Raw genomic sequence first — 25040 nt, forward strand, 5'->3', positions numbered from 1 at the left:
ACGCGTGATCCCAGTTTTTTGCAATAGTAAAAAAACCTCAATCGCTTTATAATATCTGGCTTACGTTATCTTTAGCTATGTACATATTATTTACACACCTTAGACTTAATATATATATATATATATTTATATATAATATCTGTTCTATGCCGCTAATTACTATCTAAATACCGCGCTCTGGTTCTCGCTTTCAAGAACTTTTAGCTTTCCCCTTCGTGGCTCTTGGACAATTACCTCGACCGCTTTGCTTCATCGTCAACAACAACTAAACAACTACAGCGACAGGTTAACAACTGTTAAAATATCAATGTAACAATAGCCGATCATCGTTGGAATAATCTACTATTGTCAAAGTGAGACTTTAAGACTCGTAGCTTTGCGGGGCCGAGCTTGCGATCCGGTACAACTGCTTCGACGCACTAATGCGTAATTACAATGTTAACATGTAAATAAGTAACTGACTCTATCATAGAAAATGTGTGCGTTCTTTCCTATCGTTTTAGTGCAAAGTAAACCTCTTGCAAGTCTCGTTCGTTCCTCTAAGGGAGAATCGTGGCCTCTGGAACATCGCGGCCAAAACGTCGACGTTGCGACTTCCCGTTCGTTCTAACATTCGTTCGGCGTTCACTGGACGATTTTTCAATCAGGTAGCAAATACTTTTACTTGTCTTCCGACACTACGTGTTCCGAGATCGGTTCTCCATCAATCAGAAACTATTCGTTTATCGTTTACATCCGTTTGTTCTCCGACATTGAAATTTTTACGCGTTGGTCAATGTTGAACTTGATGCCCCACTTTTTGTTAATTTTTATTTAATTTTGCACGAGGCTAGGTCGATAAATAACGCATGCTCGCGTGTAACTGGAGAACAAAAGCAGCGGGAACGGCACCGGCTACGTTCAGTTTGTAGCTACATAGCTTCCTCTGTGTTTACGACGAGCTTGAACGCTCGTTCAACGTTGAATGCAATGTCAACGAGATTCGAGCAGCGTGCAGTAATTGAATTTTTAACGGTGGAAAACGTTACGACTAGGGAAATACGTCGGATTTCGTTCGTTTGAAGCGCGACGATGAAGTCAAGGCAGCAGCGAGTCCTTTTATCGAAAGCAGAATCCTTCGCTAACGGAATGAAAAATCTTGCGATTATATGGAAAAATAGGTACGTTAGTTCGTAGCCAATAAATTGCTTTTTAATTTCTTTCTTGTTTCGTTCGCTGTCTTCATTCTCACGGTACAGTGACGAGTATTGATTCGTTATCAGCCTAGTCTCGTACATACGTGTTTTACAAGTAGCTACCGATTGAGGAGGAACCGCGGAGCTTATCAATACGACGACTCAAAAACGTCTTTCACACTAACAACGCTTTCTAATGGCAGTATTTACGGAACCAATACTTCTCATCCTACAAATGTATTTACAATGCAACGTGACGTAAGGCATCGTACCTTGGATGCGTTAAAATTATTATTCTCAGCTACGAATATGATCTAAGAAACGTCGAAGAATTAGGGATTCGCCGAGTCGAGTCGCAAAATGTCCGGATAAGGCTTTTTCCTTCTATCGCGAAAAAGTAGTGGTGAGTTTAACGAAGCTAGAAATGAACGATTATCGTTGAGCATTGGTAATTCGTGAATTTTGCCAAGGAATCGCAGATTCTCCGACGTTATGTTACAATTCTCGCGAATATCAGTCCGCTCGCACGAGGCGCAACTAACGATCATTTAACTGCGACAGTACATATTTGTATATAGCGCATAATTATCTAATGAAAATGTAAGTGAAAGAAACGGATGAACACGAAACGGAATAAAAAGGAACGAAGACAACTCACAGTGACATCAACCACGTACTACAGCATTGAACAACGACATCAACGGTTGTTCAATGAGCTACATCTATCAGCTTTAGAATTCGTATGCTTTACTTGTTCTTACAGAACTATTGGTTATTATTATCGTAATGTCTCGCGGGTTTCGACTCTTGTTACAAAATACAATATTTTTACAGAGGCGAAGTATAACATGTGTGCAACGAAATGTCCCTCGAGATAGTATGCATCGAACGACGAATGGGGATTGTTAAGTTATATTTCGTGCTAATTACCGATATATCGACAATGAACACATTGTATGATACGCTAAATACTCTAAAGAAAACAAACGGAAATATTTTATGTCCACTACGTTTTCCTATTTTCCATTTTGCGTGAAATTATGCAAGTTTCAAGAATTGTTTAGTTTGGCAAATACTTACCTTGCTTAGATGTGTATTATTTAGTTCCAGTAATATCTCAAAGAAAGATACTTTCGCATTTTTATAACTGCATACGCGTTAGACAAATTTTGTAAGAACTTATTTGTAATACGTGTTTTGATATACCAACTACTGTAATTTCACAAAAAGCTGTTTTTATTAGCACGTTTACATAAAAGATGGAGTCGTTCGAATTTTGTATAACTTTCAGAAAATTTCTAACTATTTCAAATTGATCGAAGGAAACGTAGCGGACTTTATTAAAAAAGCAATTGGATTCCTATTAGATGCGAAGTGTATATTACATAATTAACATGATTAACACACGATACGTGATTAACATTACAAATAAAGTTTAACTCGGCTTCAATTTAACGTGCAGATAATAGATGAGATATACTCTTTTAAGTTCTCACTTTGAATTGCTTGCTATGCGTTTGCAAAAATGCAATAAAAATGCAAAACGAATTATCGTTATAGGTAGGTCTATACATAACGAATGAAATATAGTCTTTTAATTTCTCGCTACAAATCGGTTCCTGCCATTAAAAATGCGAAATTAAGGAATAAATGGAAAATACGTTTGCGCGATTTTCGAAAAACGTTCAAAGAACAAAATATCGAGTAACAATCTCAAGTGACATTTGGATGCACATACATTCAAATCAATGCTTTCCTCTGCTCCGTTTCCCTTATAGATACATTCGTACAAACGGGTACGTCCCTAAATGTTTACAACTAATCGGTTATACGTAATGTTACACGCTAAATTCGTGTCGTACAACGAGCTACCTACGATCGTGATACCTAGAATAATTTCTCTTAACATGTCGGGTAAACGGGATATATAAAACACGCGACAGTTTACTCGTGAATGTTCGTAACCCCTAGTCCGGGACCAATCGTATTCATCGTGAACAACGTTCCAACATTCTGTTTGTTCGTTCGATCTACTCGAGCATCCCGGTAGTTCGATCAGAGCCGCCATGGGCTTAGCTAGATTATTATTACAATGTACCGTTAATTAGCTTGTTGCTTTAAGATAACCCGATTTTAAATAGTGGCAGCTTCATATTACGATTTACTTGAGCAGACTATGTAGATATAAGTTCCTTTTCAAAATTGTATCGACGAATCGATCGTTTCTTTTATTCACAACGGCAATACTCGAACGAAGCTAGGAAATAAATCAAGGTTCTTAGACGGTCGATAATCGCGTCGCAATCGTTCGTTTGTTTAGGTTCGTAACGATCGAAACAAGGAAAGTCACAGGGAATAGATTTTCTTCACGATGCTTCTGGCAAATATATTTTCTCAACCTAAAGCGTTAACATTCCAAAGTATTCTCTCCTTGACGACGCATCGTTTCCAACGTATCGGTCCGTGTAGCAATTTGCATTATTATTATTATTATTATTTTAGGAACAACGTCAGATTTCACGACGATACCGGGAGGTGGCAGAGGGTATATAGAAAGATAATCTCATATAGTATTTCCTTCAACTTTCGTCCTTTCATTTCTTTGTTCTCCCTTTGTGAAACTTGGTGCTTGTCGTATACTTTGCAATTGCTTTGGGGAATGGAGCCCTTTTACCGTAATTTCGTTATTGAACAGCGGTGGAATCTGGAAGTTCCTAAGACTAGGGTGGGATTCCGGGTTGATAGTAAATTACATCCGGGTGTTGGTCCTTAGTCTTTCTCTACGGTGCAGGGCTCGGGCATGGACTATTGCGGCGGACAGTTTACTACCGTCGTGGTTGCGAATTCGCTGAATTTTTTATCAATTGGTACTCGGTCGTCGTAGAGGGTGGGAGCCTGCAGGATGATGCCAGCTGTGCCAACCAGCACCGCCAAAGTGAAGATCCAAAGAAACAGTCTGTCCAAGACCATCGCCACGTATTTCCAGTCTTCTTTCACCTTTTTACAAATTATTCGTATTAGATTCTACGGTAAAGTGTACTAATGGTTATTTACGCGAAGATTAGTTCTGCTTCTCTTTAAAATCAAGAGAACCAATTGTAGCATCTTCGATTTATGTAGTAACTTTCTTGCCTTTTCCATTTTCATCCGAGCAAAGACTTTCAATGTCATCGTAGTGACGTAAACTACACGAACGAATAATATACACATACATATCAAATTGAAGAGATTATAGCCTTTTATGTTGAAGCTTAATACGTGGATATTAGAACAAAGTGAAAACATGTTTCAATGAATTACAAACTTCGTTTATTTTTCCAAAAATATACGCGTACGTTACTATGTACTCGTCGTATAGAATCAAAGCATGAGACACAAAATATTTAGACATAACGGTGTACGAAATTTATTAAAAGAAGCTTTTAGAAAGGTCACATTAAGAGTAAAATTACCTTAGTCGAGTCTTCGAGCATCTTGGTGTGCTCTGCGATAAAACGCACACAGATGCAGGATTTGTGAATTTCGGGAGGACAACGCGAATGCGAGAAGGCTGGTGGACTTCGTAGTACCGGACTTTTCACCTCTTCGATTCCTGCTTCGCCAGAAACAGAGAGATCCTCGCATTCTGTATGAAGAGGAAGCGGTGGTAACGGTGGCCCGTGGATTAAGCAACTTCCACCGAACCTTGCACCGTCAGCAAGGCTAAATTGCGAACAAGACAATGTAACTTGATTACAACATTTCCTTCTACCATAATAACCGGTGTATATAAATTACTTGCTCTACCCTATCGTAATTTAAAATCATTCTGTAATTTCAGGATGTGTATCTCGTTAAGAAATCATTTATATTCACTACTTGATTGTTCTCAAAATAGATATTTATGTTTCTCATATATCGCCCTGTGTCTCGCTATGACGAGCATGTACATAAGATCGTAGTTAAACTTAATTTAATTTGGGTTGTGATCATTAGTTGAAGTAAATGTCTTTTTGAACTATATCTTGCTGACAAAGATGTGAAAATAAAGTTGTTCGCAGTGCGATCGATCAAACTTACCGTAGTATTTAATTTTCAAAATTTTTAATTTAATTAAAAATGTGAAATACGATCATCGTATTTGAATATTATCGTTTTTTCAGATCGCGTCATTTTCGCTACGCTTTAGAAACGTTACGATCGAGACTTGAGTATCTTGATACATTGAAAAAGATGGAAAGTGTTTAAATGTCAAATATATTTGCACCGAATTAGGTTTTATAGCTAACAGTCTGTCTGCCTGTATTATCTTTGTACATAATAATTTGGCCCACTAGAAATTATAGAGACTTTGAATTTTTATAAAGATATAAAAACGTTCTTGTATACTCTTATTAAAGTCTGATTTATAATCATATTTCGTTACCATTAAGAGGCTGCGAACTGTAATTTACATTTGAATCGAAAGAACAATTTTATTATTATTTTGTTTAGAGATCATAAAGAAATTCAGTATAATTGAAATTAACGTAGATCGTGTAGTTCTGAATTCTGTGACCATGCTTTTGTTGATGCTTCAAGTTCCTTGTTACGCCCCTAGGCTTACTATAGGTTGTGTCCCTAACCGTCTCCCTTGGTACTACAATATCGCAGACAGATCGTCTTACATGACCAGAGAGATATACACAATGTAGCGATAAGCGCATAGTTGTCGTCAAGCAGGGAGTTCTAAAAAACATCGATTCGCCTTCGTCCGTTATTTTACCTACACAAAAACGATGGCATACGTGACCATAGCCGCGAACGGTTGCGAGACCCGAGCGTGGTGGGGGTCATCTCCCAGAGAAGACAAAGGACAAAATCGAAGGGCAGTCAGTGGCAAATGAGGATTCAAACCGAATGCGTCGAGAGGTTCAGAGGAATAAAATCGAGGTAGGTTAGTCAAACGAATACATCGAGAAATATCATAAAGTCGAGTCGAATTATAATAATAAACTATTTGTATCATCGTTGAATCATTTGTAACGTGTTAATTATAATTTTAAATATTGTTAAAAATAGAAGCTTATATTAACCCTGTTAATTCACTGTTACAATCATTTGAATTACCTCTGTTATCCTAATCGAAACAGGGAAACGACTGATTCGCGACGTCGATTATCAGAATCGTAGCGAGAATTTATGCCTCTCGCTGACGCGTTTTCTCGCGATCGCGTCTCTTCGCGAACGGTCGTAACATTCCTAATGTAGTCTAAATCTGTTGCCATTGTTGTTCTGTGCTATGTCTCATTAGATTATCGATATATGGGCGGAATTATCTTCGCTAGAAACTCAATTTAATGCCTTACTCGGGTTACAGAAGTTTCTTTATGGCACTCCAACTTTGTTTAAACTGGACTTTGCAGTAAAGTCGTGCAGTCTTGTTACTTAATCTCGTAATAGAATAAAAGCGTAACGCATAATCGCGTCAATTATTTCATTAATTACTTGTTAAGCAACTCTTGATACATGATCGTGCGAATTATTCACGGTTAATTAAGCTTGAGAAGAAATTTACGTTAAACGAATGCCAGCTACAACGCCTTTCCAGAGTAAGTTAAGCTGTGCTTTATGAGAATACGAGTACTTCTGGCTGAATATATGGTTTAGTTACTTTTCGAAACTTCAGCCGCGAAACTAAACGTAGAAACCTTCTGTGAATACGAAGAAAATAGTTCAGTGATATTTGCTTAAACGCTTTGTGCAATAAGTTTAAAAAATAAAAAAATAAAGACAATTGTTATAATATTCGGAATAATGAAATTTCCGGAAAAATGTTATTACATTACGAATCAAATATACCATTTTCTCCACAACAAAAGGATAATACGACAATATGATCGAATCGGTAGCCACAAATTAATGTTAACAGATGGTCCCCGGAATTCCGAATTTGCATAGAAATGTAAATACCGAAACAAAGGAGAGCAGTTCGAAATTAGAAAAAGACGCACAAAAGGCGGAAAATCCACATTGTGGTTTTATCAACTATGGAATGGAAAGCTTTTGAAAATTTCCGGGTATTTGGTCAAAAGTTCAGTGAGTGGAAAGAAACAAAACAGATGAACAATCACGGGCAGAATAGAATTTTAAATGAACGGCGAAAAAACAAGAATCGTTTAATGAGATAAAAATAATCCGCAAATCACTGTACTAAAAATCAGATTACCTTTAGGTGTACCATAAATATTAGAGACTATGTTACACATACAACCATACAATTAGGTTTAAAAGAAGATTCTCTGACAAATTAATAATTATGGTAAAAATGCTTATTACGTCGCCCATTTTATCCATCGTTTATTCTTCTTACAAAATATATACATTTATTTCCATTATTTTCCCTGTAACTGTATATATTCGTATAATATGCCTTTTCATTTCTTGGAATCACTAAAATTTTGATAAAAAATCACTAAATGTTTGACTTTTGAACTTGTAATTATACAAGTTTGTAAATATGGTAATAAAAAAAATAATAAGGTAATATAGTATAAACTATAAGATAATGTCTAAGAATGATTTATATTGACAGAAAATACCTGGAAGGTGAGAGGTCTTCCTTTGATGCAGCACGCATGCGGCTGTGAAATCGTTTGGGTGTTAGATGTTCTTCGCTGTCCTCCTGAGTAGATGGATGATAAGGATAATAGAAGGGCTTTTCCTTCCCTCCGACTGTTTTCATTAGCACTCTGCCAGAACTATATCTGCGAATACATATAAATTTGTGCATACAGTAAAATTTATTTGTCAACAAACTGTCGTTTCTCTCATCTATGAAATCTGTTATTTATTTAAAAAAACAGCAATAGTATATAATATACATATATTTTTCCCTGTAGAAACCACGTTACATATGTTGTTATTGGTCGTGAAAAGATGAGAGCCATTTTTATCGGAGTACGTATCGGGAAAGTTTATTCGTTAAACTTTCTACGAACATAACAATTTTTCAGACAATAAATGGTAAAAAAATGAAGGATCAAGGAAACAGATTTTAAAATGAATTCTAAAATAGAGGAGGCCGAAGACTTTTGTTACCATTTTAATTAACATCTCTTTTTAATTGGTAGGTTTAAAAAATTTCAGGAAATTAACAAAATGTATTGTAACGGAGGAAGCAACGTATTTCTATCAAGAAAAATTTATATTAAAAAAGAGCATTATCGTTTCAATATAAATATCTGTTTTCTTGTGTTAACTAGAATAGACTAGCAAATTATTAGATCTCTTTGAAAATAAATGAACGCTTTTGAAAACGGTTTATTTATAATTTATGACTTTATCGAAAATTCTATTGATTTTATCGAATATTTCTAAATTAAAATCATTTTTACTAACTTTCTTTTGCCTCTTCTCTTCTCCTTTGATAAGCTAAGGGCATCTTTAATGTGTCAAAACGTCTTTGGGTGGGAGAGCAGTTGGTTCAATTCGATTTCTAACAATGTAACTCTTTTGGTTTAAATAGAAATGCATAATAATAAACGTTTACCTATTTGTTTCGAATTTATATTGGGGCCTCCGCATAACCAGCAGGCGAGGAAGGATGTGGATAAAAACTCTCTTCACCCATGGCGCCATTTTGTGAGTTTGCGGCGATCGAAAGTGAACATTAAGCACAACCACTGTCACGCATATGCTGTAAAATAAACAAAGAAACGATGAATTTGGTACAACAATTTTGTCAACTACAAATTAATAAAATTAGGTTTGTATCACGTCGTTACATTTAAACACAAGTTACGAATTAATTAAAATCTTTAAAGCAAGTATTGTCTGTTTCATCGTTCCTATTTTCATTTCAAGTGCTCTGATCAAGCTTTTATTCTCACGAAAATTTTAATAGATGCTGAGAAACGAATAATTGCAGCTTTTGAACGATGACACGGTGGACACTGCTTCGCGTGTGTTTACGCATCTTCAAGTTGTTAATGATGTACATGTACGTCCTGTAACGATGATAGACTCTTTGGAAAGTTTTGCGACACGTTCGTTAAGCATAAAGTCAATAATTTCCTTCGGTTCAGTATTGTTCATCGCGTCGATGACGTCCTCATTTATTTCCATCGCGGGTATTTTCATTAAGCAAACTTCCTTTTAATTAAACGATTTATCCATTTTCTCGTATATTTTCCCCTATAATCTCGGCTGCGTTTAACTCACAAGAAATGTATCACGTGAAAGTTTCGTTTTCATAGATTAAAAAGGTAATTAAAAATTGTTTCATGAATATGTATATTATACGAAAAGAATGCGTTTTAAAGAGAGCGCGTTATTTTATCAAACAAATTTTTATTCGCGACTCAATTTTATTCTAAATAGTCTTCATTCCCCTGAAATTTTTTTCCAAATTATAGAATAAACTATCGCGTTTATTCAAAGAAAAATAAAATAGCACATATAAACGATTATAAACAAATAAACTTCTACGATTTTCTACGAAAATCTTCAAATACTCTATAAAAACTCCGTTTTCATTGGAATAAATTGTATTTTTACGTAACAATATATTTATTTATTAACGTATGGGCTAATGGTAACTATTTCATGGCGAAATTACTGTTATCGCGTGTGATTTTGTTTTATCGTTTGAAACTATAGATTATGTTAATATTTCGATTTGATGGATCCTGCAGATCTTATCTTTTTGTTCTCTTCCACGCAATATTTTTCGGTTGTATTACTGGCAAGCCATTGTCAGATTTCCTAAATTATTCTTATTGATACTCGTAATTTTGTATCTGATAATCTGTAATTAAATTAATAATTATCTAATAATTGAAAATCTCAGTCAGTGGTTTGTACAATTTTTATATTTAATTATATATAATAAGAACATATGTTTTTCCATTTCTTCTTTCATTTTCATTGATTGTCCTTGGCATGCAAGTAGAAAATCCAAGACTCACTTGTTTATTGGATGCATATTGTACGTAATACTAACTCCAACAGTGAAAAAGAAATTAAATATTATACTTTCACTCGTTCTTTTTAAAAATAATACAATTTTATATTCAGCTTGACCTGGTTGGGTAGTTGAACGTGAATTGATTGTGAAAGCCAGGTTAATCGAAATCTATTTTTGCAGCCAGAAATTTGTTAAGATATTGTATCTTCCAACATGTCTGAGGTAAGGATAGCAGACAGGTAAATATGTAAGCAATTTTTAACTGGATTTGATGCAGTGAAGAGGCGGATTTACACTGGCTATAGATCTTATCTTGTTATGGACAAATTTACAAAAGAGAACTTTAGCGTTATCATAATTGTGTGATCATGAAAATAATTTAAATCAATTAAATTAAATTAAAAAATAAATTTAAAAAGACACCTTAACTACGTTGGAATGTACACACATATGAAACCAGAAACGCTTATTTGTCAAATTCGTTAATTCCACGAAACAAGAAGCAGAGAAAACTAACGAAATTGTATACGTATAATATAACCTTCGACCAATAAGTACTTTGGCATTAAAATTTTAAAAAGTTCAAAAAGCCGAGTCAATCGCATTGGCCCGTGAGCGGTTCAAACAACTCGTAACATGCCTGTGTAACAGCCATACTTCACATTTCTATGTCTTTTTTTATCTTTACGAACGTAACTGAAGAAGCGGAATCAAAATAGAAATTTGTTTCATCTACCAGGTATTATTGTAGTATCGTGGACGAAAGGCCTAAGAGAAACCGGGCGAACCATAAACAATGTCGCGAGAAAGCCTAATCAGGCCCATCAATGTACTATCGGTCCTTCAATCGAATAGTTGCGCGAAAAAATAGTCTACGTGACTCTGGCCACGAACGGTTGCGGTGGGTGGTGGGGCTAAGAGAAAAGACAAGGGCTAAGGGACAAAGACGAATTAACAGTCAGTGTTAGTTGAGAAGTCAGAGAGTGCGAATTGCGTTGTCGAGAGAGTGTGGTCCGCGTGAGAGAGAGAGAGAGAGAGCGTTGGAATCGTGGTGAGACGAGAGTTGCGAGTTAACTATTGAGTTGTCTAGATTATAGCACGTTATTGTGATTAGTTCACGTTAAATAACCATCGTTCTTCTGTTTAATCAACACCTGTTTAATCCATTTTAAATAAACTAATTGTAGTAAGATCGTACATTATAATTAATAATTTTAGATATTTTGTTTTGTAATTTAATTATACTGTACATTGTATGCATTGTGTGCACTTTTGCACCCTCAAATTTCCCACAAGTGCACAAAAATCCGTAGTCCGATTCCAACGCCCTTCGCTTATTCCGACATGTTAAATTGTGAAGTGACTGATAGACGTGTACAATAAAACTTGTCATGTGATATTCTCGTCGATATCCACGACCAATCGTTACCAATATCTATCATCGATTATTACCAAGGAAGGGAAGGAAAAAGAAAGGAAACCTTTACAGAAAGATGAGGCAAATTGCCATAACATATAAGCAGGAGTGGGTGCGGTGGAACGACAGAATGTAAATCTCACGAGGCCATTCATAATGGAGATCCATTCAGCGATGGCTGGCCTTAGCAGCCGGCACTAAGGAACAAACTGCGATTTAAATTGGACCAGCCTCCTTTGACTCGACTTGCAGCCATTTATCGGCTCGGAACTCGCCTTTCCACGTTTACCTTCGAGTGCCTACGCCTTTTTCCTCCCCTTTTGTGTTCGCCATTTGTCTTCCTTTTGGAAATCGTATTAATCGGCCAGAAGTGAATTAAGACATCCGTGTTTCGCGTACAGATCGCTGTGAGATCATGAAGCGCCATGGCGCATCGCGTTGTGTCGTACGACAACGAGGCTTTCTTTCTTAGTATTCTGTCAATCTCTGTGACGTAGAATTTACGAATCATCTTAATATCAGTGATCTCTGGAATTTGCGTGTAAAGCAAGTTATGTAATTAGTTTATTATAACAAGTTGTGATAAATTGGTATAGTAATTTTTGAGGTTAGTAGCGAAAACGAGAAAAAGACAAATAAATCAGCGGACAGAAAAAAGTGTGAAAAGAAAAGAAAAAAAGAAGAAAAGAAAATAATTGTGTAAAATACTCAATATCTGGTATTTTTATATATTTTATACGAGTGTTTCCGAAATCGTGGTACAAAAAGTGAGGTGGTGATTCTACATGTGAAAATAAGCGGAAAATAGGTTTGAAGTTGAAGTTGAAGCAAATAGGTCGGTAAGTAATTATTTTATAAAGTATAAGAAATGTGTTTGAAATCCTATCAGACGCCCGTCTATTAACTGCAAGTTTCGAATTATGAAACTTCTGTTTTTGATTATTTTCGTCAATCATACTGAGACATTTAATTTACACACGATAAATTTACGATCACGTATATAATTGAATTTTTAGAATACATTTTTGCGTCGACTGACGTTTATGTCATAAATGACATTTTGTATTAAAATACGTCATATACTTTATAATTGCGAAAAATAATTGCGGAAACACAAAATTTTTTATCTGAAACGAATGAAAAAAGCAAATGGCCGAGTATTGCGAAATAATTTCAGAGACGCGGATTTCTTATACACTTTCTGCGTCTTTTCTATGAAATTCTTTACTTCCGTACCATTCCAATTATACAGAAACAGGAAAATTATTTCGAATAAAAGTTGTAACGTCGTTCTTAAAAATTCCATGGAAGAATCTATTTATGCCAAGAAACGTGCTTTCATCTTCAAATGAAATAGCTTTGTAAATCAAGTTACCCCTCGCACATTCCATCATCTACATCTTAAGCGCGTTATTTTAAATAACCTTTCAATCTTAATAATTCGATAATCTTCCATTGAAAAAATCGTTTTCCGTGATCTCTTAGATTCTCAATCTTTTATCGCTTAATTTCGGCTTCACAGTCCGCAGATGGACTTGATCTTACAATGTCTTCTGAAACTCACACACATATCCAATAATCTTCTAGTCATGCAATGTATGTATATGTATAATTGTACATGTATAATATAATAATTTATAATTATAATATTTATAATATGTGTAATAAAAATACGCATAACTGTTGTATATCATTCACATCTATATGATTAATTATATTATATATAATTACATGTACTTAAATATAATAATTGCATGTACTTAAAAGTTCATTCGTCGTTTCCTTTTGTCTAGAAATATCTAAACTCCGCGTCATGTCACAATCATAATCTCCACGAGATGATAATAATTGAGAAGTATAGATCAGTTATTTCAACGCTTAAGAGAAGTATTCGATAGGAGCACAGTGCGGTCCATCTTAGCTTTAATGGCGCACAATGCCTCTGCGTTTCTTGGAAAAAGCAATAATGGTGTGGTTTAAGGCACGAAGGAGCCGGCCATCCCCTTGAAATTCAACGGAGAAAAGGGGTCGGTTTCTTGGTTGGCCTCCGCCTTGGCTGGAAGCAAGTGCCGGTCGATGCTGCTGCTGATTAATGTGTCACACCTACCGCATCTTTCCATTCTTCCAATGTATTGAAAGGGTTAATATACTATCACCAGAATATATTTATCATTGACGTATACGACGTACACGTAAATCCACTTTATCAGTTCGTCTTTCTTTCTAGTTGTTCCTAATTTTTATCATTACTTGGATAATTCAAAACAATGGCGATTTCACCCTATGCCTTTCACTGTTTAGGTAATTCAAACTAATTGTAATTTCTAAATCTTGTATGTATCATTATTTGATTCAAAATAATTGTTTCAAATAATTGGGGTTAGGTTTGGAACCTAATAATAAAATAACTGGAACACACAGGTTGAGTCAGTAAAAGCTACCGCCTGGAATAATTCCTTATCCACTGACTTTATCAAAAAATGTTTCAAGTGAAATTTATTGTATTTAAGGAGCGTGGTCGTACGAGTAAATCTTCATTTTTTGATACCTTCTTTTTTGAGATATTAAGGTGACTGAGTTTTTTTAATAACCACCGTAATGTCATACTTTTTATGACATTAATCGATTCAGCTAAGTATTCCCTATGAAAAAGCATTAACCTATTTGTGCTGAAAGATCACTGGTTTGGTAGGTACTTTAACTTTAATTTATCAAGTTTAACGTATGAAAGATAAAGCAACGTGAATACAAGAATATCGCTTCGAGTCTTTCTTTGGCTTATGTACTTCTCACTCTCACTCATTCTCACATTTTACTTAGCTATTTACTTAGCTATTTCAAACACACATACAAATTATTCTAATTTTACTCCAATTGTACAATTGTGGAACTTATGTTCTGCTGAACTTATATTCTTAAGCAAACATTTGCATTATTATTTATTATTTTATTTCCAAGATTTGAATTAATACTTCTTTATAACTTATATAGATACTTAATAATAATAAGATAATACTTATATAGATAACGTTATATAAATTGTATCTACTTATTCACAATTTGTGGAAAAACAATTTTGTAGAATAACTAAATACAGTAATATAATGTTACAATGTTGAAATGAAACTTCTTGAAATCTCCTTGAAATTAATCATCAGCATTATATTTGTATTGACGTGAAAACACGAAATATATTTTGTTCTCAATTCTACATTAATTGTTATGTTTCATAAATTGTGTACATCATATAAATTATCAACAAAATATTTATTAGGACCTTGGAGTCTTATTAGTTTGATGCACTGTAGCCTTCATTATTAATTAAATGAATAATTGGCTTTAGAATATCCCATTAATTTTATAAGCTTAAACTTCATTTTTAAATAGGGTCATTACACGTACATACGTAATTTAAGTTTAATGTTCGTTGAACGTAAACCAGCTTACTCGTAGTTCATTTACTTTCACCCTCGTGTTAAGAGTATCTTGTTTGGCAATAAAATTTGCCTCCATATTTGACGACTACTTAAATTCTCTTTTCCCGTTCAATGAGTATAAAAGAATTTTTAAATATCAAGCTTATATACATTCAATTATGAAATATGATTTAAAATTTGAACAATATGAATAAAAATTAATTATGATTTAAAATATTCGTGATTGCCCTACATTCTAAATTTTCAATATCTTATTTGTTTTTAAAATTAGATTTTTCTAAGATTAAATGTTTAATTTTTGAAACACTAATTGTTTTTATAATAAGTTTTATTTTCCAATTTCCTCTATAATCTCATAATCATCAATTCCATCAATTTAGATGATATTTAATATCTCATCTATGTTGTTCTTTTTTCCAATAAATTGTCGACTTTCAGTATAATTTAAATATTAATTACTCATTGAATTATTACTAATTTGAGTCTTTTCTAATTCATTTATACCCTTCACTGTACTTATTCTATATAGGTATATACATATTAGTCTCTGATCAATATATTAATGTACAATGCTACAATATTATTTTTATTCTGAATATTGTTACTATTATTGCTTGCTCATACCTGCACTAAAGACTTTAGTGCATGAAAAAATATTTGATGAAATTATGATCAAACATGTGTCGAATACAACTCTAAAACTATTTAAAATAAATTTTAATATATTGACAGTTATAAACAAATATTCATATAAAATGATGATATTCTTTGATGTTATATTGCTTAATTTTATTTCAGATATTAGATTTGACTTAGGTCAAATTATATACACATATGTGAAACCTTACACAAAAACAATAGTAAATTGAAAAGTGTTTGTAGAAAATATTGTAGGTATCAAAATTAAAAAGTTTTACTGTTTTATTGGAAAATATTCTACATACAATGAGAATACTGTAAGATAGAACTTAGGTACAATTTCCCATTCTAAATAGTCATTAACAATGCTGGAAAATGGTATCATAACGTCATCTCTATACAAAGGAAATATAAGTGCAATAAATACAATAAACATTAGTTAATTTTTTCTTGGCTTTTGTGTAGAGGACTTAAATGAATGGAATATTGGGTTTTCTTTACAATTAAGAGTTGACGCATTATTACTACTAACTTTCCATACATACACTTTTCTTTTTCGTGAATTCGAACTACGTCAACTTTCTTTTCCTCCTGAAAAATTTATTTCTTGGCACTCGCAGTGTTTCTTACGAAAACTCTTCGATTACATCTAAAACACAATGCGCGTTAGAAGCTCAATTTCTTCTAGAAATTCCTATCTACTTAAATAGTTTAATGTACGATTTCTTTTCTAACATGATTAATTACAATTCTGTTAAATCGTTCCTCGATATAATTGTAATTAACCAGGATTCGAATCATCAACCGTTAATTAAATAGAGTCACACGATGGTTAATCGCTCATCAATTATATTAGAAATCGTGCTATTCATCGCGCTGCAGTAACGTTTAATTGTCCATTGCTATAATTATCTGCTTCTTACAAGGTTCGCCCTCCTCTTCTTCTTTCATCGTAATCTCTACCACCTACTTATCTCGTATCTCTCTTTCTATCCCTCTCTTCGTACTCATTACTCCTCTTATGGTTTTTGCAAAGCTTTGCAGCGGCTGCGCTTCCGCCATGAAGCGTTCTTTCTTGGTGACTGATGGGCAACGATGATGAAGCGACTTGGAAATTTGTAGGACAGCGGTTCTTCCCCGTGACGTAGGAAATTCCCCGAGGGAAGGGCAGCAAAAAGCACGGAGGATCGAAAACGCTGAGCCGAGAGTCTTTTGAAGTTCCAGTTTCGCCGGGGTTCGTCCGGCGATCGCTTTATCACGGGTTACGCCCACTTCAACGATTTATGCATAACCGGGCTTCGATTCTCTGCCATTTATGCGTCGCGTTCGATTCCTTTACTATAAATTCAGAAAACATTTCCATGCCTCAATTGCACCGCTGTACATCGACTTTCCATGTTCCTTGAATCTGAAATTTATCTTTTCCGATTTGAAATTCTTTTATGTATGTGTACGTTGCATAACTTCTGTCACTTTGATACTTTGTTTTTTACATTTTCATTGGTTTCAACAGGTTTCGTTGTTTTTCGTTTTCGTACGCGGATTAGTTGTTATATCGAATGAATGTGTCATTTAAATGGAATCTACATATTCGCGGGCTGCCATTATTCGTATAACGTTCCGAATAAATTGCGATTGGAATAAAAACTGCGGACAGAACGAAGTTGTTGGCCAATAACGAACGATTTTTTATTCGAACATGTCTCCGAATAAAGCAGACTTGCGCATTATTCGAATGCAGTTTGATTCGGATAAAAACTGCGAATAAAACGAAATTATATGAGAATAACAAATAACCTTTTACTCGAGTACATACATTGTACCACGAACGCAGAAAGCAGAGGTGCAAAATCGTTAGCAGCGATTTACCACAGTGATCTTACTTATTTTAACATGTTACATATACAAAAATGCCCTTCTTACTAATTTACGTAACGTATTATTTTTCCTTGTTAACATCGCAAAAAAGAAACTATAAAGTTTTTAAATGTATATAAAAAAGCTGTTCAGAAACAATGCATTATTGAATTATACATAAAACTTTGTGAAAAAAAAATAAATATTTTTGTAGAATCGGTACTACATCTTAATCGATAATTTGTATACTGATTTTATAGAAGTATGCGAATTTCTTATTACGTGAGATGCTATTTTAAGAATCCGATACTATGCGTGTCATATGATACAATTAATTTGAAAAATTTATACTAAACTTTATAATACGTACTTTTTATACTAAAAGTATATTGTTGTCATATTATCGAGCACTTTGAACGACTTATTTGTGGAAAGGACATTGGATTTCCGTATTACCTTTCTGTAAGAGCAATTCGGTCTGTACAGGAGTGTTTCAAATTTAAGAGTACTCAACATGTAAAAAGCTTTTCTCTGTTTCAAGAAATCGTAGAACGTGGTCTGAGTTGTGCAATCGCGAAACGTTTCAACGTATTATTCAAACAATGGACCATTAAGTTTCGAATGTATACGTCGGTGGTATGATATATGATTCCGCTTCACGCACGGTTTCTTTTTAGAAAAGTAATAACCTCTAGGTATTTAGAAGCATTTGTTTGAAACTAATAGCGGTTCATATATTATTATCGCTTGTAATAATTAGTTCCAACAAATGCTACGTCTATTGCAAATATATAAATATATATATATATTTACAATAGATGTAGCATTTGTTGGATATATATATATGTCGGGTTACGTTAGGTTTAGGGGCGTGTAACGAATCTTCATTCGGCCATTCGTTCTAGCCATCGTTGTTGCCAACCGTCAACGAGGTAATTCTTTTAAAGCACAAAGTAACGTTTGCTGTGATGCTCGGTATAAGCTGCACGTAAAGACGATGTGAAAGCTCTCCAAGGTGATCGCAAGAATAAAAGACTAGTGGAAATTTTCCTCTCCTAACGATCGTGTTTGTTCGTTGTATATTGGCCAGGGATACCAACAAAATTCCAGCCGCCATTGCTAGGCAGACACGCGTAGCGGCAACATTGCTCCTGCCCGGGGTTCAGCGACTAGTTGTGTCACCTCGAGTCCAAGCCCACTGTCACAAATGTCGGGTAAACATAATCGGATTGAATTATAACAACTACCTCTAAGTTTTATTATTTATGTACAGCTATAATAGTCTAGACTAGAGTATTGGGGATCTTCCCAAAAATTCCAAAAAAAAAGGCCCCGATGTCCCTTCGTCTCTGACATATATATATATAGATTTGCAATAGATGTAGCATTTATTGCAACTAATTATTAATTATATGTTATATATAACATATATAATATATAATATATTATAATTATATAACATAATAATTATATAATATATTATAAGCATATACAAGGTGTTCAGAGATTCAACGTTCGAACTTTTCCAGTGTGTTCTACAGATAGAAATAAGACTGGAATATCGCAAGACTAAAAATTTATTAAAAAATTATAACAAAAATATGAAATGCAAAGTTATGCAAATATACGTATATAGCGTTGAAATACTTCTGTGAGTCACTTGCAATGCGTGTTTCTAATAAATGTATCATAACTCCTACCTACGTTATTGAATCCTTTTCAAATTTTACTGACATAATCTTAAGACTTTTTCATCTTCCTATTGACATCTACTTGTCTAAGCAAAGTACTTTAATGTATATTATTTCGGCCATTCAAGTTTACATATGTAAGCGTTCGTTTCGTCAGCCTCTGTATGTTTGTACGTAGTTCAAACTACCGTGCGATTTTATCAATGCAAACTTGATACCGATGTGGCATTGAATTTATCGTAGATTGATGAATTTCATGGCGATTTTGTCTCACGCCTTTACATGCAATTTTGATTCTCGTAAATTTCCAAACCAGAACGAAACTGAAGCGATACAACTGTATAGTGGAATCATGCACAAAAACGGTATACATACGCGACGTACTTTAACCGATACGTGTCACGAACGTTGCGTATTTTGCCTTGTCCCGTACGTATTTTGCGCTATCTCGTATTGAAATAATTGTTAGAGATAGAGTATTGGCGTACATATTCGTCACGTTTCATATTTTTGTTAGAATCTTTTAACGAAGTATTTATACATTTTCTACTATATGAAATTTTAGTTCGTTTTTTGCTTGTAGAACACAGTAGAAAAATTCGGACATTTAGTCACTGGACACGCTGTATTATATATGTAATATGAGTTATTTTTCTCTTCTCAATTATCTATCCGCATAAACAAACAGATTGTATATATACGTTTAATACACAAAAGATCTTTTCGTTTCATGCAATTACTTGAAATAAATTAATATGTTGTGGATAATTAAGCTAACCTAATAATAATAAATAATTAAACAACAAGAAAGATGTTTATACTCCAGACACATATATCTGAGTGAAGGGAAAAAAAGTGGAACGTCAAGTTATTTTCATATTTTCTTGTTCAGAGTGTTTCCTACTTTCCTGACAAGATTATAGAAGTATGATCTACCAATAAAGATGGAAAAAAAATTTTATATAAAGTTTGTTTATAAACGCTTTGTTACAAAGTTACAGGCAAATATTAAATATGCCTGTACTTACAAGATATTTCTTCATACATGAGTATTAATAACGTTAATAAAGCAAGCAGCATGATGCAAAATCTATATTTTTTTTTTATTTAAAATTTCACATTCACAATTTGTCCAATTTGGACACTTGATAGAATTTTTTAGCTGTTTGATTATCATGTGGGTGGCAACCCAATGGGGTACCATCTTCGTGTTTGTTAGGATATATCCTTTGTGAGATCTGCTGGATGTTTCCATAAAATCTATGTGAGACGATTGTAACCACAGTAACATTAAAATGACCAATGAACAATGTAAACAAGTAAAACCGTTACGATCGTCCTTTACGCCGCGCCGAGTTGATTATCGCATTACGAAACCGAGTGTTCAAACGTACAATAGAAATATAACAAACGTAAACGTCCTCTTTTATTCGCCAAGCGTTTAACGTTCGTTCCATTTTTTTTCTCGGCTTTATCTCGGGTCTCTCGCCGAAAGCCGTTCCACTTGAATTCTAAGGCCGTTCATTTTCAAAGCGGCACGCTATTGCAGTCGCATGAATTCTAATCGCGTTCGAAAAACCAGCTCACGTTCCTAGAACGCATTCCGCGGAGCAACCGAAAGAAAAACTTATGGCGTTGTCCGAGCGATAACGCGGCCCTACAAATCTGCCGCCTTAAGTGAAAACTGTCAGGTAGCATAAAAATATTTCATTTATATGTACGTTAAATGAGAAAATTCGTCTCTACGCTAAAACTGAAGACTAACAGTTTACATTTTAATATATCACAATTACATAACAGTATGTATATATATATAACGTTACTATATATTTTACATATGTGTAGTAGTATATATATATTACATTACTTAATTACATTAAAACTGAAGACATAACAGTTTACATTTTAATATATCACAATTACATAACAGTATGTATATATATAACGTTACTATATATTTTACATATGTGTAGTAGTATATATATATTACATTACTTAATTACATTAAAACTGAAGACATAACAGTTTACATTTTAGTGTATCACAATTACATAACAGTATGTAAATATATAACGTTACTATATATTTTACATATGTATAGTGGAATATATATATGTTACATTACTCAAGTACATTAAAACTGAAGACATAACAGTTTACATTTTAATATATCACAATTACATAACAGTATGTATATATATAACGTTACTATATATTTTACATATGTGTAGTAGTATATATATATTACATTACTTAATTACATTAAAACTGAAGACATAACAGTTTACATTTTAGTGTATCACAATTACATAACAGTATGTAAATATATAACGTTACTATATATTTTACATATGTATAGTGGAATATATATATGTTACATTACTCAAGTACATTAAAACTGAAGACATAACAGTTTACATTTTAATATATCACAATTACATAACAGTATGTATATATATAACGTTACTATATATTTTATATATGTATAGTAGTATATATATATTACATTACTCAATTACATTAAAACTGAAGACATAACAGTTTACATTTTAGAGTATCACAATTACATAACAGTATGTAAATATATAACGTTACTATATATTTTACATATGTATAGTAGTATATATATATTACATTATTTAATTACATTAAAACTGAAGACATAACAGTTTACATTTTAGTGTATCACAATTACATAACAGTATGTATATATATAACGTTACTATATATTTTACATATGTGTAGTAGTATATATATATGTTACATTACTCAAGTACATTAAAACTGAAGACATAACAGTTTACATTTTAGTGTATCACAATTACATGACGGTATGTATATATATAACGTTACTATATATTTTATATATGTATAGTAGTATATATACTGTTGTATGACGTTGCTATGTAACATGTAACAACGTTACTGTAAGTATATATATATACATATATAAAATATATAGCAACGTTATATATGCTACTATACATGTATAAAATATATAGTAACGTTGTTATATGTTACATAGTAACGTCATACATCAGTTTATGCTTCGAAGGTATATGAAATCAATGCGTGGTTGTTAAATAATTTTCCTTTTTCTTCCTTTTGCGTCAGCAATTAAACTCAAAAAGGTGAGGATTCTGTAGGCTGATTTACTGGTTTAAGGCTTTAGGTTTCTTATTGTATGTCACGATGAGACCTCCTCCATCATGGAGACTATGCTATGTCTCATTCGAAGTCAGCTGGCTGCTGTCTTTTCAGAGTCGAAGCGAGGATTCTACGGGATGATTTGGTTGCTTAGAGCTTCAGCTCCCTCATATGTCATGACGAGGGCTTCTCCATCGAGAAGACTCGCTATACTTCATTTGTCTTCTCAGTTTTATAGGACGCTGTTCCTTCAGGAGTAGTTGAACGAGAAAATTCGTGTGAAGATTTATTTTGATGTGGTGGCTGTGGCTTCTTTCTGGTATTGTCTCTCTAACGAATAGCATGTAAAGATCATCGTGAAGCGTTTTGTTTGATACATACCATGGTGTATCTGTTATTGCGCGAAATAATTTAGACTGTGTTCTTTGTACGATGTATTGGATTTGCAGGCACAATCCCATAACTCGATGTCATAAGTCCATATCGATCTTAGTATTGTTTTTTATTCAGTATAGTATTTTATTCTTCTATGATCCTTCTGTCTTTCTGCCAAGTAACCAGTACATATTTTTGTACCTTAAATCTATTTGCTTTGTTTTTACCGTTACACGTTCCTTCCAATTGAGTTTGTTGTCTGCTGATCCATTATGCTGATACATTACTTTTATTTATTTATTAAACAGATGCTTAAACGAGTTGGCTTAGCGTCGTTGCTTTCAATTTTCCACTTGGTAGTCCAGCTTTGGAATAAATTTCGTCGACGTTGAGAAGCTAGGGGATGCGATGTTAGGATTTTCACGGGTTACAAACATCGCCGTATCGTCGCAAAATGTCCCTCCTATGATGTTTGGTGCGGTGTTTGGGACTAAAAGGAAAAGCGTTTTCCTTGAAAACAACTTTTCACCAGATATGCCTATGTGAATTAACACGGAAGAAATCCGCGAGATACTCCAGCCGACAAAGTTTTAACGCTGCATGGATAAATACTCTAAACCTTTGTGTTCCCCTTTTTCGCTTTCCTCGTTCCATCTTTGATAAGGAAATGGAGAGCGAAGACCGATTACACTTCTCTCGTCGCTTTTATCCGGATTGTTCCCCGATACTTGCTACAAAGCCTGCCTCTCATTTAAAATACAGTTTAATTAACGCGATCGATACGAGATGCAGGGTTGCAAATGACGTGTTAAGTGCGAATTAATTATCCTCGAAAGTAGGATAATTGCAATGATTACAGCGGTATTCTTGCCATTAAGTGAGTACCGTTCTTTCCGTATTTTGTCAACGCAAGTACGCTGAAATGCTCGTACCTCGGAGTATCTTTGAAATTGGTTTGCTTCATCTGGATAAACTCTTTTTTTATTTCTCATTATTTTACGTCGCAGTACCTGGCAACGTATTAATGACCGCAATTGCGTGTATCCTATGCATGTATAAATATTTAAATCGCACTTACGTAGAAGTTAGTTCAGTTGGTACAGGTAGTTAGTAAATAACGAATCAATAGCTGGTTGGCAAAATGGTACACTTTTGTATATTTCTATAGTCAATGTAAAAGATATAATTCTAACTTCTAATAAACACTTACCGCGTCTGTTGATATACTGACATATTCTGGACAACTATTTTAGTGGTTGTTTATTAATTTTTGTATAAAGAACAACCCCAAAAAAATGAGGAAAATAAGTTATTTAGTGATTATTTTTAACGTTGCAATATTTTTGAGACTAAAAGAGCCTGTAAAATGGTGATTTTAGCAAATAGTGTAGTAAATTACATTTAAAGGAAAGCATCTCGTATGCTATGAAGATTCCTTTTTTAAACAATGCTTTACACATATAAAAATTAATATAAGGATTTTAAAATTCTTTGACTAATTATTGAAATACTATAGACTTTATAGAAGCTATACAAACTACAGACATTAGAAGATAAAAAAAATTGCCCGCAATTTGAAAAAGAAAATCACGGTGTTATAAATATTTTAAATTCTTTAAATTGAAAGAGGAAATAATGACAAATAGTCGGAATTTGTTTCCATGATCATAATATTAAGAAACACAATTTACTAATTATGTAAACTGATTGAAAATACGTTGACCATTAATGAATTAATTTATGGGTAGATAAAATGTTGCAGATAGAAGACTATTATGTATATAGTATAATATAGTATAATACATAATAGAAGACTATTTTGTGTGGAACGTTTGTTACGTTTCTTTCATATGAAGAATCAATGTAGTTTAATTACAAAGTTACGAATAAACTGATCTACATTGTTTATGATTTTTAAAATAGAATGTTATCTGCTGGTAAAGTTGATTTTTAAATGCTAGTGTGCAGATACGTAAAACTAATGTTCAGGATTATTAAACTTTATAAAAATGCCTATTGTTTCAGAATCTTTTAATCTTCAAATTTTTTAGTTGCTAAATTATAAAGCAACGATCAATTCGTTGATCCCTTGCTTTATAGCGTGGCAAGAACTATTCTTTCGATTCATCAAACGCAAGCTGCATATGTAATTAATCGCTTAATTTTCCTCATTTTCTCATTTCCAATGAAATATTCCAACAATAATACACGCAATTGTTCGATACGCTATTACAGTAATGAACAACAAATCCTATCGCAGAACGTGTGCGTGTAAATAAATTTATAGTACATGACAGAGAAGCGTATACATGTACATACATGTATTGTTGGACGTATAACTAACGTTGTAATTTAATACTCACTTAGGAAAAATGG

General features: G+C 33.5%; 1 protein-coding gene and 1 long non-coding RNA gene across 13 annotated transcripts in view; one reads left to right on the plus strand and one right to left on the minus strand.

Moving 5' to 3' along the window:
* Window positions 1-3535: 3535 nt before the first annotated feature.
* Window positions 3536-25040, minus strand: part of LOC117242913 (acetylcholine receptor subunit alpha-like) — a 380997-nt gene continuing 359492 nt past the window's right edge. For 9 of the 11 annotated variants that reach the window (XM_033509964.1, XM_033509961.1, XM_033509962.1 and 6 more), the window contains 5 exons: window positions 8686-8832; window positions 8535-8567; window positions 7736-7900; window positions 4628-4877; window positions 3536-4172 (listed from right to left, as the gene is read on the minus strand). In XM_033509964.1, the coding sequence (XP_033365855.1) occupies window positions 3981-4172; window positions 4628-4877; window positions 7736-7900; window positions 8535-8567; window positions 8686-8832 (787 nt within the window). In that variant the 3' untranslated portion in view covers window positions 3536-3980. The remainder of the gene's footprint in view (window positions 4173-4627; window positions 4878-7735; window positions 7901-8534; window positions 8568-8685; window positions 8833-25040) is intronic. The other 2 variants (XM_033509966.1, XM_033509965.1) reach the window with 1 other exon arrangement.
* On the plus strand, window positions 5955-8239 carry LOC117242917. Of its 2 annotated transcripts, none has more exons than XR_004495353.1 (3): window positions 5955-6086; window positions 7729-7929; window positions 8036-8239. It is a non-coding gene; the product is annotated as an uncharacterized LOC117242917 (long non-coding RNA). The 2 variants fall into 2 exon arrangements; XR_004495352.1 differs by lacking the exon at window positions 5955-6086 and adding an exon at window positions 7022-7455 and having other exon boundaries at window positions 8036-8238.

Source organism: Bombus vosnesenskii, unplaced genomic scaffold (assembly GCF_011952255.1).
Source record: "Bombus vosnesenskii isolate JDL3184/JDL3185 unplaced genomic scaffold, Bvos_JDL3184-5_v1.1 scf7180000016281, whole genome shotgun sequence".
Taxonomy (NCBI): domain Eukaryota; kingdom Metazoa; phylum Arthropoda; class Insecta; order Hymenoptera; family Apidae; genus Bombus; species Bombus vosnesenskii.